We start from the raw sequence: 18,428 nt of genomic DNA, 5'->3' as shown, positions 1-18,428 counted from the left end.
ACCCATTACTTAGTTTTGCTATAGCCTATTTTATATAGTTAAACCAGACCTGAGATCAAACTTTAGATCTATTGAACCCAATTCGAATTAGATTTATGACTTGATGGAATTTAAGCATATCTAATTGTTTATATTACCATTTCCTGAACTTTAAAAGAAAAGTTTCCTTTTTATCTCTAATATATATATATGTCAATGTACATGTTTACTATGTATAATTATAGTTTATTTCCTGTCTATAATTTCAATTTAATTCATCAGCATAGTTACTCATAGTAACAACATGCATGTAACATTTTTTTTAAATACAAAATCCTAACACATAACCAAAAAAACAACACTACTAAAAAATTTTTTGAAAGGTCTCTTTTACTAATAATTAAAGTATACAAAATATAAAACACTTATACAAAATATAAAAGATTGTATTAGTGAATTTTTTTTTAAATTAACATTAATTTTAACATACTAATTTTTGACATTCATCTTTTTCTTTTTCTTTATTTTTTTTTTTCTCCTTTTTTTTATTGGTTTGACAACTTTTCAAATTTTTTATATTAAAAAATTTGTCAAACTATTAAACCAACAAACACATAACTGCAATAAATCTTTTAAATCAGAAGTTTTTATCTTAAAGTTAAAGTTGATTTAGAAAAAATGTGCTAATAAAAAAAATAAAAGAACAATAACAAAAAAATTTTTCTTTGTATATACATGCATGCATGTATATATATATATATATATATATATATATATATATATATATATATATATGTAAAGTACCTGTTTAGGTTGACCTGAAATAGTCTGACATTATACTACCATACTGAAATAGTCTGAAATTATTCTAAAATAACCTACTGTTAAGGGGTTCAGAAGGGAGTGTCGTTATATTGAGTAAGGGTTTAGGCTAGGGCAGCAATTTTTAATATTTTGTTGATCCTCCCTTATTTTTTATAATTGTCTAAAGACAATTCGGCATGCTATAAATGCAATTTAAGGCCATTTCTTTCAAATGTGCGTTATGGTTCCAATGGCAAATAACTTTTTCAATTAATTGGGTCCTATTTGTGACCGTTTCTAGGAAAATTTCTCTCTTTATTAGCTCCCCTACATTTTCTAAAGGGGATTAGATCTGGAGAGATCCCTGGTCAATTCAAAAGTGGAATTTTTAGAGATGTCAATAGTTTTTTAATGGGTTTTGCAGTGAGGCATAGGACTCTAGCTTACATAAATATTTTCTTCTCCTTATTTAGAAACTACTTCTTCAATTGAGGTAAAAGAAGGGTGTTAATGGCTTTTTTGTATTGGTCCTGTTTCAATATTCCATCTATAATGTACAGTTAACCCAGGGCTTTCCTTTAATAACCGACCAAAACATAACTTAATGAGGATGTCTAATTGTCTATATTATAGAATCTTCATGAACTTTTTTATTGGAAGTCCTTTTCACATATTGAGCATTTTGAGTCATAATTTCTATGGTAGACTCCTTTATGAAGCATACCTGGAGAAAACAAATTAAAAATAATCACTATATACAAACACTTGAATATTAGAAGAAAAAAAATTTATTTTTGTATTATAACTTGCTTAATTCCAGTCATCAAAAGTGAAACTACTTTGCCCAATCCAGGCGCTTTTTTCTCTGAGAATCAGTTAAATTTGGCTTTTGTGCTTCTAAAAAAGCTTTTTTCTCTACTTACGCCCAACCCATGCAAACTTTGTCAAACAGTGATTGTTGCTATATTTAGTCTCACCTCTTTCAACTTGCTGGCAATTCCTGAGTATGTAACAAATCTATTTTCTTTCACCATTTTTACTATCTCTCATTCCTTGGTGTTATTTTCTTTTTTAAGTCGCATTTGCGTAGCCTCTTAATCATTGATGCGGAGTCTCAAAAAGGACTCCGGATTTGAAAGTCACAAAAAGATTACTTTATCCTAGTTTTTGGTATCCAGGTGTTCTAAAAATATAAATAAGTTTATGAACTACTAATAGGAAAAAAATTAAGACTTTTAGGTTAGAGGAACAATTGTTTTTTGAGCCTGGAGTCCTTAGGTATAATGGCGGCAAGGACTCCAGGACTCTGGGCTTACAAACAATAAGTTTCAAGTCATTAAATTTCATGAATTTTTTTATTATAGCACATAATAAGTCAAATAACATGTTTAGAGCTTCTGGACACTACAGACTTGGAAAAAGTACAGATATAAAGCCGGAGTCCTTTGGCACTCCGCATCCCTGCTCTTAATATCTAATCGGAACCCATTTTTCAATTTATCTTTGATTTGGTACACAGTGTCTTGATATCTCAAATTTTCTTGATACTTCACTTATTGAGTCATGCTTATCGGTCAGAAGGTATCGAATAAATGCTTTTTTTTCAGAACTGATGTCTTCTTTTTTCCCCATTTTGTTACTTGGAACTTTTAGACATTTTTTTTACTAAAAAAGTTATTTTAAAGGAGATAAAAATTGTTTTGTATAGAAAATATTAAAACAAAGTATATACAATGTGTAAATATTATTTAAAATGGTACAAAGTATATTATAATACAAAATTAATGTAATTAAATCACAATAATTAACAAAAGGTGTTACTGCATTTGAAGAAAACAAAGTAAAATAGCAGATGACAACACAGATGTCCCCTTGAAATTTTTGAAAATAATTTTATTATGCTAACAATATTATATATATATGTGTGTGTATATATATATATGTGTATATATATATATATATATATATATATATATATATATATATATACATAAATATATATATATATATTTTAAGGGGTAAACAGATTCTATCTGATGACCAGCCTCGCACCCCTTCTTCATCTATTAGGCTGGCGCAGATGTATTTTTAATACATTGTTTCCAGTTTAGGATGTTGAATGCTGGATCTTCATGACTCAATGCATGGGCTTTGCTTGTGTCTCTGTTTATATGACTAGGCAACTCATTCTATTATCTCCTAATGAGGGTACAGCTCTAAAACTCAGTTTTATGGTTCTGAGGCCGGCTGGTAGTCAGGTTTCCCGAACTCTGTGGTAGCTCTCAGAGAGGCTGATTCCATCAACAGATGAAAAATATCAGAGTATTAACAGTGCCATGTTGCGCATGGATGGTGTCCCTGTTTGTACTTTTGGTGTGCATTGCAGAGGCCACATTTGGAGCCCTTTGTTACGGCTTAGGGTTTATTAGTAGTAATGAGGCAATTGCTTGGGCTATTAAACGGTGTTCTGAGTACTATCTATGCTTTGAGTCAAGTTCTTCAATCTAATTTAAAAATGAATAAAGTACCAAAAACTATAAAACACAAAAAACCATCATCATCACCAAGTTCTCTAAACCTATCATTCACTAATATTCGTGGTCTTCGAAGTAACTTTTCTTCTGTTGATTCTTATCTCTTGCAAAGTTCACCAGACCTACTTGCTCTTTGTGAGACTAATTTGAGTTCAGCTGTCTCATCTTGTGATCTTAGTGTTGATAGTTATCTTCCTCTAATTCGTAGAGACTCCAATAGTCACATGCATGGCCTTGGCATTTACATTCATATGAATTCACCCATTTGTCGTGAAACTAGGTTTGAATCCACAGACTATTCTTTTATGTGCTTTCGTTTAGCACCACTTCACTCTATTGCCTTTCTGTTTGTTCTATATCGCTCTCCTTCATCTCAAGACTGCACTCTTTTTGATGTTATTTCTGATCATATTGACCAAGCCCTCTCTCTTTATCCATCAGCTAATATAGTTGTTGTCAGTGACTTTAATGCTCACCACTCTGAATGGCTTGGCTCTAGTGTCAGTTATTCTGCAGGCATTAAAGCCCACAACTTTTGCCTTTCTCAATCCCTAACTCAAATAGTCAACTTTCCAACTCGCTTTCCTGACAACCCGAATCATCTACCTTCTCTACTTGATTTATGTCTTGTTTCTGATCCTAGTCAGTGCTCAGTTTCTCCACATTCACCCTTAGGTGCTTCTGATCACAGTTTGATCTCTCTAAAACTAATATCTCATTCTTCTTCATCACCTGAATCCCCCTATTATCGAACCTCTTACAACTACAGTAAAGCTGGCTGGGATTCTTTCCGTGATTTTCTTCGTGATGGCCCTTGGGTAGAAATCTTTCGTCTTCCTGTTGACAAATGTGCTTCTTACATAACTTCGTGGATTCATGCTGGCATGGAATCTTTTATTCCCTCTCGACGATTCCAGGTCAAGCCTCACTCTCCTCCATGGTTTTCCTTACACTGTGCTACTGCGATTGCCAATCGAAACCGTTACTTCCATATTTATCAGCAAAACAATTCTCCAGAAAACAGACGTCTGTTTATTACTGCTAGAAACAATTGTAAAAAGGTTTTGTCTAACGCCAAAACCCGCTATTCTCAGGTCATGAAATCTCGTATCTCATCTCAAAAATTAGGCTCTCGTGACTTCTGGAGAATCTTTAATAATATCAATAATAAGGGCAAATCTTTAATTCCACCTCTCTTGTGTGGTTCAGACTTTGTCACCTCACCTAAAGACAAAGCCGAACTGTTTGCTAAAAGCTCCTCATCAATATCATCTCTTGATTCCACTAGTTGCGTTCTACCTGATATTGCCAACAAACAGGTTGATCCACTACTTGACATTCGTATCACTCCAGCATCTGTATCTAAAGTGATTTCCTGCCTAGACTCTTCTACAGCTTGTGGCCCGGACAACATACCTGTTATTTTCTTGTAGAAGTGTTTTCTGGAGCTGTCGTCTATACTCTCAAAACTATTCAACAAGTGCTTTACAGAGTCTTGTTTTCCAGCCTGCTGGAAAGCGGCATCTGTTATCCCTATCTTCAAAAATTCTGGGGAGCGATCTGATTCGTCTAACTACCGTCCCATAAGTCTTCTTCCTATCATAAGCAAGGTTTTTGAATCTTTAATTAACAAACAATTTCTCATCTTGAATCTAATAACTTACTTTCTGACCATCAATATGGATTTCGATCTTCTCGTTCTACAGCTGATTTGCTAACAGTAATAACTGACCGGTTTTATCGTGCATTAGATAAAGGTGGAGAGGTTAAGGTCATTGCTCTTGACATTTCAAAAGCTTTTGATAAAGTTTAGCATGCTGGTCTTCTCCATAAGCTTTCTTCTTATGGTGTATCCGGCAGTATATTTAAGATCATTGAATCCTTCCTTTCCAATCGTAGCATAAAAGTTGTCCTGTTGGACAACACTCTTCTTCTTATTCTGTAACTTCAGGGGTTCCTCAAGGTTCTATCCTTGGCCCTATACTCTTTTTAATTTACATTAATGATCTTCCAGACATTCTCACATCTAAGGTGGCATTGTTTGCTGATGATACTACCATTTATTCTTGTCGTGATAAGAAACCAACACTCTCTGATTGCTTGGAGGGGGCATTTGAGCTTGAAAAGGATCTCACTTCTGCTACAGCATGGGGCTCACAGTGGCTGGTGAACTTTAATTCAGATAAATCTCAATTCTTTTCAGCCAATTGTTATCGCATCAATTTAGATCTTCCTATATTTATGAACGGTGATGTACTCGATGAGTCACCTACTCTTCATCTTATAGGACTAACTCTTACTTAATTTATTTTTATTGATATGTTTATGCAAATACGTTAAGTTTTTTTATGACATAAATTTATTTATTATATTTAGACGACATAATGATGGTTAATTTAACAAGTGTGCAAATCAGAAATCGATATGAAAATGCTTTTGATCGAAAATTTATTCAACCTTTTTTCAATGTAATTTTGTTCTGTTTAATAGTTGTTTTTTTTATTAGTTGATTTATATTATGCTCTATCTCTATCATTACATAAATATAAAAAAATCAATAATATTAAATGTTTATTTAGTCATTGGATGAAGAGCTTATACAGTTTAATAAGTTTTTGATAGCCGACTGTTGTATAAATGACTCACCATTGATGAGGAAAATATTTGAACTAGATGCTGAACCTGATTTGCCCAATGTTACAATTTCGAATCCAGAACTTTGGTTGTACAGAAAACCAGTATCTGTTGAAGATCTTAAAGTAGCAGTTCAACTAAAAGTAGCAGCTGGTGGTGCTAAAGATATATCGATTCTTGTGAAGTTTTTAGAACAGGTAATTAAACAATTTTATTTTTACTTGTCACAAAAAGTATTTCAAAAATGCAAAAAACATAAAAAATCTATATAAAACATTTCTATTATGTCATTTTTTTGTTAAGAACCATACGTTTTTTTTTTTTTTTTTTTTTTACTTTTTTTTTTTTTTTTTTTTTTTTTATTTCTAATATAAATACAGAAACATAAACTTTTTTTTGTTAAATAAATATAAATAAAATATAAAATTATAAATTCAAAAAAAATAAAGTTTTGCATGATTTTGCAGCTTTTATTTTGGCTCTTAAGATGGGAAAATAGTTCTAAAAATTTTGCATGCATGTATTAATCAATGTTGATTTGTCATGTCAACTTGACATGCTTGACAGATTAGTTGAAGGGAAAGTTACTGCTTGTTTAAATTTACTCTTGGTTTAAATAATAAGATATTTCATACTTAAGATATTGAATAATATATTGACATTTAGTTAATATGCTAAAAGTGAAATAAGAAAAATTTTATGGAAAATAAGCATTATTTTTACCATTCTGCAGTTTTTTTAAAAAGTTAGTTCTAAAAAGAATAAAAAAATTATTTTATATTATGCAACATAGCCAAATAGTATTATTATTAAAGTTATTACTATTGTTATTATTATATACTATTAATTAATTTTTTGTTTTTGTGTGAATATGTAATATAAATAGATAATAGTTTTGCATTTTAACATACAATAAATAACACACATAACACAGAAATAAAATTTGCCTGTGTATTTATTCTATTTTTTGTGAAAAAATGTAACAAAAAATATCATATTAAAATAAAAAATATTTACTTTACATAGAATAAATGTAATTGATTTTTTATAGCAGAAAAATAGTATCCTACTTTAGTTGAATCATTTATATATATTGTGCCAAGTCTTTGCTTATAAAACACTGATTGGTTTTTTTATCATTTTGATTTTCAAAATCAATTGCTCTTTTATTTGCATTCAAAACAATTTTAAAAAAATATTTTCTCATTAAGTGTTGTAATTGTAAATTGTTTTTTTTTTTTTCAATTATTGGGGTTGTTAAAGTGTCAATTGATTATTATTATGTTATTGAGCTATCATTTTAATTTTATTGAATGATTTATGAATGAAGAAGATTTATCCAATACAAATCCATGTTTAGAAAGTTATTTATTTAGTAGGCCACATTTTAGTTTTGAAAATTTAATTTTTTGCTCTGTCAGCTTAAAAATTGATTTTTTATATGTTAATATATAATAAGTTGCATGCACTCATATTTTTGAGACTCCAAAGTGTTTCATAAAAATGTTTGGGATCACTATTTTTATCCCCTAACACATTAACTTGAAACAGCCAAAATCTCTCAACAATCCTTAGTGCATTGTCTTATATTGTTTATATAAAAACTTAAGGAATGAGTTTACTTCTACCACATATAAATAACTTTTAATTTTAGGAATCAGTACTTAGCATGATTAAAGAATTGCCACTTATATTAGAGCTTCAAAAGGTTTTTCAACATGAATTTAATTATAAACTTGACAAAAAAACTGCTGTTGATAAAACTGTTGATGAGTTTTTATTAGAAATTAGTGCAAATCAAGGTATCATTAAATTATATTATCAAACAATTGTTTTTATTTTTTTAGTGCTGTAAATAAAGCTGTTAGCACACACAAGTAATACTGAACTAGTACTAAATATTGCTAAATAATTACTAAATATGTACCAGATGCTAAATAGTATTAAGCACTAGGCACAAGTGAAGATAAAGTAAACTATTACTTAACCAAAAATTGGTTCATTAAATATGTTTTTATTTATTCTTTTTGTTTTGTTTTTTAGTTTGTTTGTTTTTTTTATTTAGATTTGAAAAAAAAAGTAGTCAAGCTTATTAATGTTTTCATCAAAACATGGAATCAGACTCGCTCTCTTTTTACAGGTTAGTTTAACTTAATAGGCATTTTATTGATGAATTTTAATTATCAAGTATAAGTTGACTTTTTTTTAAGTGGGAGATTAATTTTGTTTAAATAACTTACACTTTAATGACATTAAAAGTATGAAAAAATGTTGTTTTGCGTATCACATTATTTAAAAAAAAAAATAGTTAAAAATGATTATTCAAAAATTGTTTTGCTTTTTGTATAGATTATTTATATTTAAATTAATTAATTTTACAGTTTTTTTGTTTTTTTTAATTTCAAATCATTTTTACATAAACATAATAATAATAACGGGTGATGCGGAAGTTATCGGACAAAATAAAAACGTCAATAACTTATTTATAAATAAAAAAACAAACTACTATTATATTTTTTTTAAATAAAGCATTTATCTTTCAATAAAAATATATTATTTTTTATATGAAAAAACACCACCATCTGCAATTGATCTCAATTTTGCTCTGACGCCTTTCATATGCGACTGTAAAAAGTTTAAATCAATTTCTTGTAGTTTTAGTTTAATGCGATCAATCAAAACTTGCTCTGTTGAAGCTTGCCAATCTCCCTCGTAAACCTTCTGTGCCAAATGTCCCCAAAAATTTTCAATTGGTCGTGCTTGAGGCACATTTGGGGATTGGGTTCTTTATCAACGTAATAGACATATTGGTTCATCCAATTTAGAGAATCTTTAGAATAATGAGAACTTGCTAAATCTGGCCAAAGTAAATAGTTAAAGTCTCCATGATACTTGTGAATAAATGGAAGAAGTCGTTTTTCTAAACATTCATTAATATAGATTGATGAATTGATCGCTACAGCCTTGGAAGTGCGAAACAATGGCTCGGACATACCACAGTCAGATAAGGCTATCCACATTAATAATTTTTTTGGAAATTTCTCTTTTCCTATAAAACGAACACTTTGTGGGCATGTCTTTTTGTTGTTTGTGTAGTATCCAGAATTTCCAGGCATGTTGTCCCCTGCAAAACAAAAATATTTTTCGTCATCGATGACTAGAAGCAATTTTGTGTTATAGAGTTTGTTAACTAGTTTCCTGCTTCTTTTCTTTTCCTTTATTTGTTGTTCTATAGTGTATTTTGGAGTCTTTTCACATTTTCTATATTTAATATTCACTTTTTTTAACTGACGACCAATTGTCCATTGATTTACACCGAATTTAATACCCATTTTTCTCTGACTGACCCCTTTTCGATTGTTGACAAGTCTCGTTAATTCGGCTTTCTTTTCTCTAGTCCAGGATGTCAGACGACGAGGGTGCTTTCTATCAGAAAACGATTGAACAGTTTCAAGTCTTTTTAGGTTATCATATATTGTACTTTGAGCAAATCGTTCCTTTTCAAAATGATTTACGATTATTTTTTTTTTTATATTAGGTTTATTTACAAAAAACATTTTTAGTCGCTTTCGAAAAGATTCTCGTTCAGCTGCATTTAACCTCATTTTAAATAATTGTGTTTCAAATAATAAAGTTTATATTTTATAGAACGTTTATGCCTACGCATAAAACCACAAAAACTAATTATTATGCTCAAATAATGAAATTAGGATTTGTCCGATAACTTCCGCATCACCCGTTATACAAAACAATGAAATATATAATAGTATACATTATAAACTCAATAAACTAAACTAAAATAATTTCAATGTTTAATTAAATATTAATGTTAATAATGTTTAATGATAGCTAATAATGTGTTTCTCAATGTGCACACTGTATGTTATCAATTATTCCACCTGGTACAAAGACATCCTCATTTGTTTCTGAATCAAATAAATTAAAATTATTTGAAGTAAACAACTTTACTATAATGAATTTGCTTACACCAGCTTATTATTCAATGTAATATAACAGCTAGGTACATTATATTTTTTGAGTCTTTGATTTTTCCTTACAAAACTACATACACTATTTTTTTTTCTAACTTCTAACTTCAATTTTTACACTCTGGTACAAAATTAATCTTTAACTCTATAAAACGACGTTGAGGAAAGGTAATAATGATTATTTATTCATGTGTTTACAGTAGCATGAAAAAGTTTAGAAACGCAAACTTTAATTCAGCTGCATAACTTTTCATAAACTTTTTCAAATAAGCTGAAGTTTTTATTAAATCTCTAAAAATACTGTGCTCAGCATAGCTTATTTAAGAACTTTGATTTTAGGTGATTTAAAATATTCCTTAACAGATTTGGCACCATGCTTTAAATCATTATCTTTTTGTAAAATCCATCTGTGAGTTATTTTATACTTTGAATATGACATCATAATATTCTTCATGGTCCATAAAATCTTCTACACAGTGAATAAGACCCACATTTTCACAATTATTCAGCTCCCCAAAGCCGGGAGGACCACTACAGTCGAGGAGGCTACTTTTTGTGGTTACAACCCTCTCTCAACTCTATAACTCCGAAACACAAACCTTGACAAACAAGACCGCTGTATGGAGTTAAGTGTGGTACTACCTGGGACATGGTGGGGATCGAGCTTGGAACTTCTTGCTTATGAGGCAAGTGCTCTACCACTACATCATTACCGCGTTAAGTCCAATAGGCATTTGACATATCTAATTCCATCACTACTGAATAACATAAACTTTTAATTTCATTAGAGAAAAGTACTTTTGACCAGTCATTAACTGTCCAACTAAAATGATCTTTTGCCTATTTTATTCTGGCTTTTGAATTTCTTTCAGATATCAGTGGTTTCTTAACTTGATGGCAGCCATACAGATTATTTTGTCGTAATCAATCTTTAGTTGTCATAGCAATTCAGTTTGTGTCATAAAACTGATGTATAATTTAATTAAGTTCGACAGCAGTCTTGTAAGGATCAGTATTGTGAGGATCATACTTTAATAATAATCTATCAGCTTTTTCAGTTTTAACTTTAAGGTCTTGTAGAGCAAGGCTTGCTGTCAATTGTTTCATGCTGAAAAAATCTTTTCATAATGTGACATATTTTTGGTTTAGAAATGTTGTAAAGTTTGGAAATCTTTCTGTAAGTTTTTTTTTTCCCCACAGCTTTTATAATTTTATATTCTTTATTTTGATCGAAACTTCTTAAGTCTTTAACATGCTTATAAAATATCACTAAGTAATTCAAATATAAACTTTTAAAAATATCTTGGCAAATAGTATACTTCACTGCTTTTGAAATATCTCAAGATAATTAAATTAATAAATTTCACAAATATACTGACTTTTAATTTTGCTTTTGTTAACAATAATTTTTTATTGAGGGGGCAAGCTTTTAAATGAAGGGGTAACACTGTTTCACATCAGGCAAAATTTTCACCAGTTTGTGAAAAGTTGTTAAAAAAATGAAAAAAAGTTGATGTTTCTAAACTTTTGCACGCAAATGTATATCTAAATCCTTTAAAATTTAGTTTTATTGGTCATGGCATAGTATCTTTAATTTTTTAAATATTTTTTGTATTGAAATAACAATTGTTTGGAGATCAATGAATTCATCAGACTTGAAAAAAAATAAGCAAGGGAAAAAGGATATGTTTTCTGTGAAGATGCACGAACCATCAGGGTACAACTAGTAATGTCTAGTAAAGTTTATTCATCTTTTCTGTGAAGATGTACGAACCATCAGGGTACAACTAGTAATGTCTAGTAAAGTTTATTCATCTTTATTCATTCATTTTTTATACTGCATTATCTACTTTTTTATAACTATTTAGTGATTTTATTAAAAACTTTTTGTAACTAGAAACACCAAAACAAAATAAAGAAAAAAAGAATAAGAATCAACTTTATTGATAATTCTTACAGCAATCATTGTCAGAATCAGATCACATTTTTGTCTAGACAAAGAATTAATGTGGACTAAGCATGTTCATAGATAACTACTTTAGAATGAAATTTTTTTATAAAATCACTTTTATAGATAGTGGTTGGTGGTTATTGGTGGACATGATATTTATCTGATAAATTATTTAATATTTTTGTTTCAAATATATTTTCACTTTGTTGTTTTTTTGCTTGTTACTTTTTACGTAAAAATATCTGTTTATTTAAATTTCTAAAGAAAACAATATTTTTGTTTGTAAATTCTTTTTTTTTTTTTTAAAATTTTGCTTTTGTTTTCTTTAATTTGGTTGAATATTTTTGCAACTTTAAATGTATAAAATAGAGGTTGTTAACATGAAGGTTTTTATCTCAAAGTTATAATTTCAAAAGTTTTTACATAAATATACAAGATAGAACAACAAGCCCTCAAAAGTAGTTTTCATCATTACTTTTAAGGGAATAAATCACTATGATTTATTAATTTTATAAAAAGAGATTTAAAAAAAAATTAATTTTAAAAAACCCTATTTTATATAAATTTTTGTTTCTGTCTATTTGACAAGTATTCTAACTTTATAATCAATAAGTCAGAAATATTTTTTCTTAAGTTTTTCAATTGATTTTTTTTTCTATTGACAACTTTCACGCATTGTCCTACTCTTTTTTTTTTTTTAATAGAGAGAGAGAAAAGATTGGATCCAAATTTACCATTGATTAAGCTTGACACCAAATGTAGTTTAGCATACTTCATTGCTACACATTCTGATTATGGGTTGTGTGCTTTAATGCTGATTGATTTTCTTGCTTTCCAGCAAAATGAATTTTTGGAAGAGTGCCAATTGATCAACTGTGCATATGTTTTTCAGCATGTTCCTATATCACAGTTAAAAGAAACAGACATAATAAGTTATGAACAGAAACGTGACCTTCTTCCATTAGTGCTTTTGAACTGTGATTACTCTCTTAGTAATGAAAAGGCTCCGAAAATTAAGTATAACTTAGAAACAATTCAAAGGCGTTTATATGAAAATGTCATTTTTGGTAAAGCATTGATTGACAGGGAGCTGATACTATTTTGTTTCAGAGGGGATATCAAAAGTTTAAACATTTCTTTATTGAGGAGTTCTATTCAACAGGTATGCATTTTAAAGTAAATAAGATTAACTAAGTAATTTTATTTTATATTATAAAATTTTAGGCATTGTTAAGTCAAATTTTGACTTTCTAGTTTTTTTGTATTGGTTTATACATAAAAGTTTCAACATGATAATTACATTTAAATTTCCAAAATATCCCATTGAATGTTGTTTTAAAGTACTGCTTACAGGGAGTAACTTCTTTTAAGTACTCCAGTTGAGGTCAGGTTTAGGATCATCATGATCATGATCACCATGCTACTGGTACCTGTACTTCACCCTGGTACTATTACCTGCTCCATGCCCTGTTGCTTTTTGTAGTTTTTGCTCTTGTAGAGTTTGCTTTTTTAAGCAAACCCTTGTAGGGTTTGCCTAAAAAAGGAAGGTTTTTCTTGGGACTCTTGGTTGAGATATTTTTGCAGATATTTTTGCATCCAACTACTGAAGGCTCCTAAGCAGAAGGCTCCTAAGCAAAAACTTTAGGGGTAAGCAGAACTTTTTCATCTATTAGGTTAGTGTAGTTTTATATTGTTTCTGTCTAGGATGATGATTACTGGATCTTCTTGACTCTACCCATAGACTTTTGCTTGTGACACTTTGATAGTGGCTATGCAACTCTTCCTGTTATTTCCTAATGAGGGTACAGCTCTAAAACTCAGTTTAATGATTCTGAGGCATGCTGGTAGTAAGATTTCTTGAACTCTGTGGTAGCTCTCAGAGAAGCTGATTCCATCAACAACTGTAAAATATAAGAGTATTTACACTGCCATGTTGCACATGGATGATGTTTCTGTTAATGCTTTTAGTGCATTGTTGAGGCCGCATAAGGAGCCCTAAGTTATGACTTTATGTAAATTAGCAGAACTGAGACAACTGCATAGCTTATTACTTAGTATACCATGCTCTATCTATGTACGAGTCAAGTTCTTTTTAAACTTAAATCATGCACAAAGTAACCAAAAATTATTAAACATAAAAGACCAACCCCATCATCTAATCGTTTTAATATATCTTTCACAAATATTCGTAGTCTTTGAAGTAACTTACCATCAGTTGAATCTTACCTCTTGCAAAACTTATCAGATTTGCTTGCTGTTTGCAAGATCAATTTAAATTCAACTGTTCCTTCTTCAGATCTTAGTATTAATGGGTACTATCCTTTGATTCGCAAAGACTCCAATATTTACATGCTTGACTTGGAGTTATACTTATGCATCAATTCACCTATTTGTCAATATATCAGGTTTGAATCCTCTGACCATTCTTTCACTGCTTTTCTTTTCACTCACAGTTCTCTTTGTTCCTTACAGTTTTCCTTCTCCTTAAGACTACACAGATTTAGATGTTATTTCTAATCAAATTAACCATGCCTTTTCTATTTATCCTTCTGCCAATATTGTTGTTATTGGTGACTTTAATGCACATCACACTGAATGGCTTGGCTCCAAAACCACTGACACTGCTGGCACTGAAGCCAATAAAATCAGTATTTTCTAATCTCTTACTTAGATATTTAAGTTTGTGACTCTTTTTCCAGACAACCCTAATCAATTACCTTCACTCCTTGATTTGTGTCTTGCCTCTGACCCTAGATTATGTTCCCTTTCTCCTGGTTCACCTTTAGCTGGTTTTAAACATGTAATGATCTCTATAAATCTTCCATCTCACATTTCTTCTTCAGACTACTACCCTAAAGCTGATGATATTTTTTTTGTAATTTTCTTTGTGATGGTCCTTGGATTGATGTCTTTTCTCTCTCCGCTGATAAATGGGCAATCTTTTGAGAACAAATGTTTATTTATTATTACAGGAATCCAATGTAAAAAGGTGTTGTCTGATGCTAAGCTCCATTACTTTAAGTTTACTAAATCTTGTATCTTATTTAGAAGTTAGAGACTTTTGTAAAATCTTCAGCAGAATAGTTAACAAAGTTTAAAAATCTATCTTTAATTCACGGGATTGATTATCTCTCTTTTGTCTCTCCCAAGTATAAGGCAGAACCTACTTGCAAAGAGCTTTTCTTCTAATTCAACTCATGGATCTTATGACCATACTCTTTTTGCTATTTCAGTGAAACAGGTTAACAGACACATTCAAATCACTTCAGCTTCCATTGCTAAAGTTGTATCTCAATTAAACTCTTCTACGGCTTGTGGTCCAGACAATATTCCTGTCATGGTCTTACAAAAGTGTATTCCAGGTTACTTTTTAATTCTCTCAAAACTATTTAACAAGTATTTGACTTAATTTTGTTTTCCTACCTGCTTCAAAATGGCATCTTTGGCTCCAATTTTTAAAAATGCTGAAGAACATTCTGACCCTTCCATCTATTGTCCCATCAGTTACATCATTATTATTAAAATAGTCTTTAAGTCTTTAATCAACAAATTTCTAACTTCCATCTTGATTCAAATAATTTACTGTCTGACAATCATTCTGCTTTTTGATCTTCTCCTTCTACAGCTGACTTTCTAACTGCTGTGACTGAAAGACCCTATTGTGTGTTAGGTGGAGGCAGCAAGGCTATTGTTCTTGGCATATATAAAGATTTCGATAAAGTTTAGCAAACTGGTCTTGTCCATAAACTTGAAAGTTTTTGAAATTATCAAATTATTTTTTTTTATTATCTATTTTTTCTATTTTTTTCTGTTGAAGTCATCAAAAATCTTCTTTATTTCCAATAACTTTTGGGGTAATTCAAGGTTCTATTCTTGGTCCTGTTTTGTCTCTTACCTGTATTAATGATCTTCCTGACATCCTTACATCTAAAGTTTGCTGATTACTCAACTTACATACTTCTGTCCTGACAAAAAGTCTTCTCTTTTCGATTGCTTACAACAGACAGCTAATCATGTGTTCGATCTTACTTTTGTAACAGATTAGGGCTTGCGCTGGCTAGTTAAATTTTACTTCAACAAAACTCAGCAAACAACTATCACAATACTGTCAACATTCCAATATTAATGAATGGCAACCTTCTCACTAAGTCTTTTTTTTTTTTTTTTTTCATTCTTAAATTGTTGTTCACTTCTGACTTCTCATGGAATCCATATATACAATCGATTGTAAAGTTAGCATTTACTAAGATTACTTCTTTTTATTGTGCTTGCCATTATTATACTCCAGATTCCCTTCTCTACCTCTACAAAGCCATTATTTGTCCCTGTATGGAATACAGCTGGCATATTTGGGTTGGTTCTTCTAACGATGCTCTTTCTCTTTAATACAAGTTCCAAAATACATGGTAAATGAAGTTGGACCTGCTTTATCTTCTATATTTGAGCTGCTTTATAAGTTGAACTTGCTTTATCTTTCTTATTGTCGTATAGTTGCACCAATTTCTCTTTTCTACAAATGCTATCATGGTTGCAAATTAAAAGAGATATCTCTTTTAAGTTCCAAAATTAGTTTACAAGGAAATATAGTTAGTCCAGGTGGCTGTAATTAGTATTATTTTTTCTAGTTTTTTATGTTTTCTTTTGTTGTGTTATATTAAATTTAGAAATGAAATAGTTTTAAAATTTAAAATTTATTGGTAAAACCTGAAGATTCAATTACCTGTTAATTTGGTCATAAAGTTCATTTAAGAAAAAGCAGGAAGCACTAAAAAAAGTCAAATAACGTAGTAATATTAGTCTTGAATTTATTTCTGTATTAAATGTCTATTTTTAACTTATATATGTATCATTTAGTTAATTGCTCAATCTGGCTTTAGTTTTGATTGCAAAAAGTCCACGAATAGAAAAGATCCACTTTAAATCTTGTTGTGGGAGGTTTTTCATTACAAAAATTTCAAACTATGTCTATGATTTCAATTTTTTATTAGGTTGAACTAAACTTGAATAAAAGCACTTTTTTTTACAAATTACTGATTAATTAAATTTAAAAAAAAAAAGCAAAATAGCGCATTTTGGTAAAAGTAATTGAAAACATGATTTTAAACTCAATGATTTTACTCTATTAAAAACTCAATCAGAAATTGATCTTAGTATAACCATCACAAATGACTTAAAACACCCCCTGCCTTGGGGCTCTTGGTTGAGTAAAGGCTAGAGATGGTGTCTCAATAAAAATACTCATCTTGGGCAGATGTTAAATGCATCCGGCTACTGTCTTGTAGAAGGCCTCCTAGGCAAAGAATTAAGGGGTAAACAGATTCTATCTGTTGACCAGTTTCGCACCCCTTCTTCATCTATTAGGCTGGCGCAGATGTATTTTTAATACATTGTTTCCAGTTTAGGATGTTGAATGCTGGATCTTCTTGACTCAATGCATGGGTTTTGCTTGTGTTTCTGTTTTTATGACTAGGCAACTCATTCTATTATCTCCTAATGAGGGTACAGCTCTAAAACTCAGTTTTATGGTTCTGAGGCCGGCTGGTAGTCAGGTTTCCCGAACTCTGTGGTAGCTCTCAGAGAGGCTGATTCCATCAACAGATGAAAAATATCAATGTATTAACAGTGCCATGTTGCGCATGGATGGTGTCCATGTTTGTACTTTTGGTGTGCATTGCAGAGGCCACATTTGGAGCCCTTTGTTACGGCTTAGGGTTTATTAGTAGTAATGAGGCAATTGCTTGGGCTATTAAACGGTGTTCTGAGTACTATCTATGCTTTGAGTCAAGTTCTTCAATCTAATTTAAAAATGAATAAAGTACCAAAAACTATAAAACACAAAAAACCATCATCATCACCAAGTTCTCTAAACCTATCATTCACTAATATTCGTGGTCTTCGAAGTAACTTTTCTTCTGTTGAGTCTTATCTCTTGCAAAGTTCACCAGACCTACTTGCTCTTTGTGAGACTAATTTGAGTTCAACTGTCTCATCTTGCGATCTTAGTGTTGATGGTTATCTTCCTTTAATTCGTAAAGACTCCAATAGTCACATGCTTGGCCTGGGCATTAACATTTGTAAGAATTCACCTATTTGTCGTGAAACTAGATTTGAATCCACAGACTATTCTTTCATGTGCTTTCGTTTAGCACCACTTCACTCTATTGCCTTTCTGTTTGTTCTATATCGCTCTCCTTCATCTCAAGATTGCACTCTTTTTGATGTTATTTCTGATCATATTGACCAATCCCTCTCTCTTTATCCATCAACTAATATTGTTGTTGTTGGTGACTTTAATGCTCACCACTCTGAATGGCTTGGCTCTAGTGTCAGTGACTCTGCAGGCATTAAAGCCCACAACTTTTGCCTTTCTCAATCCCTAACTCAAATAGTCAACTTTCCAACTCGCTTTCCTGACAACCCGAATCATCTACCTTCTCTACTTGATTTATGTCTTGTTTCTGATCCTAGTCAGTGCTCAGTTTCTCCACATTCACCCTTAGGTGCTTTTGATCACAGTTTGATCTCTCTAAAACTAAT

The 18,428-nt window shown here is 30.7% G+C and overlaps 1 protein-coding gene across 7 annotated transcripts in view; it reads left to right on the top strand.

The window, feature by feature from the left end:
- The window catches only part of LOC136091511 (E3 ubiquitin-protein ligase rnf213-alpha-like), a 171,381-nt gene that overhangs the window by 143,746 nt on the left and 9,207 nt on the right, over positions 1–18,428 (top strand). For 6 of the 7 annotated variants that reach the window (XM_065819150.1, XM_065819148.1, XM_065819147.1 and 3 more), the window contains 5 exons: positions 5,694–5,785; positions 5,897–6,148; positions 7,606–7,753; positions 8,017–8,091; positions 12,596–13,053. In XM_065819150.1, coding sequence (XP_065675222.1) covers positions 5,694–5,785; positions 5,897–6,148; positions 7,606–7,753; positions 8,017–8,091; positions 12,596–13,053 — 1,025 coding nt within the window. Of the gene's footprint in view, positions 1–5,693; positions 5,786–5,896; positions 6,149–7,605; positions 7,754–8,016; positions 8,092–12,593; positions 13,054–18,428 lie in introns of those variants that run through there. The other variant, XM_065819152.1, reaches the window with a different exon arrangement.

This window comes from Hydra vulgaris, chromosome 15, assembly GCF_038396675.1.
Source record: "Hydra vulgaris chromosome 15, alternate assembly HydraT2T_AEP".
In the NCBI taxonomy this organism is placed as follows: Eukaryota; Metazoa; Cnidaria; class Hydrozoa; order Anthoathecata; family Hydridae; genus Hydra; species Hydra vulgaris.
The sequence above is the reverse complement of the archived record's forward strand: the minus strand, read 5'-3'. Positions and strand labels throughout refer to the sequence as shown.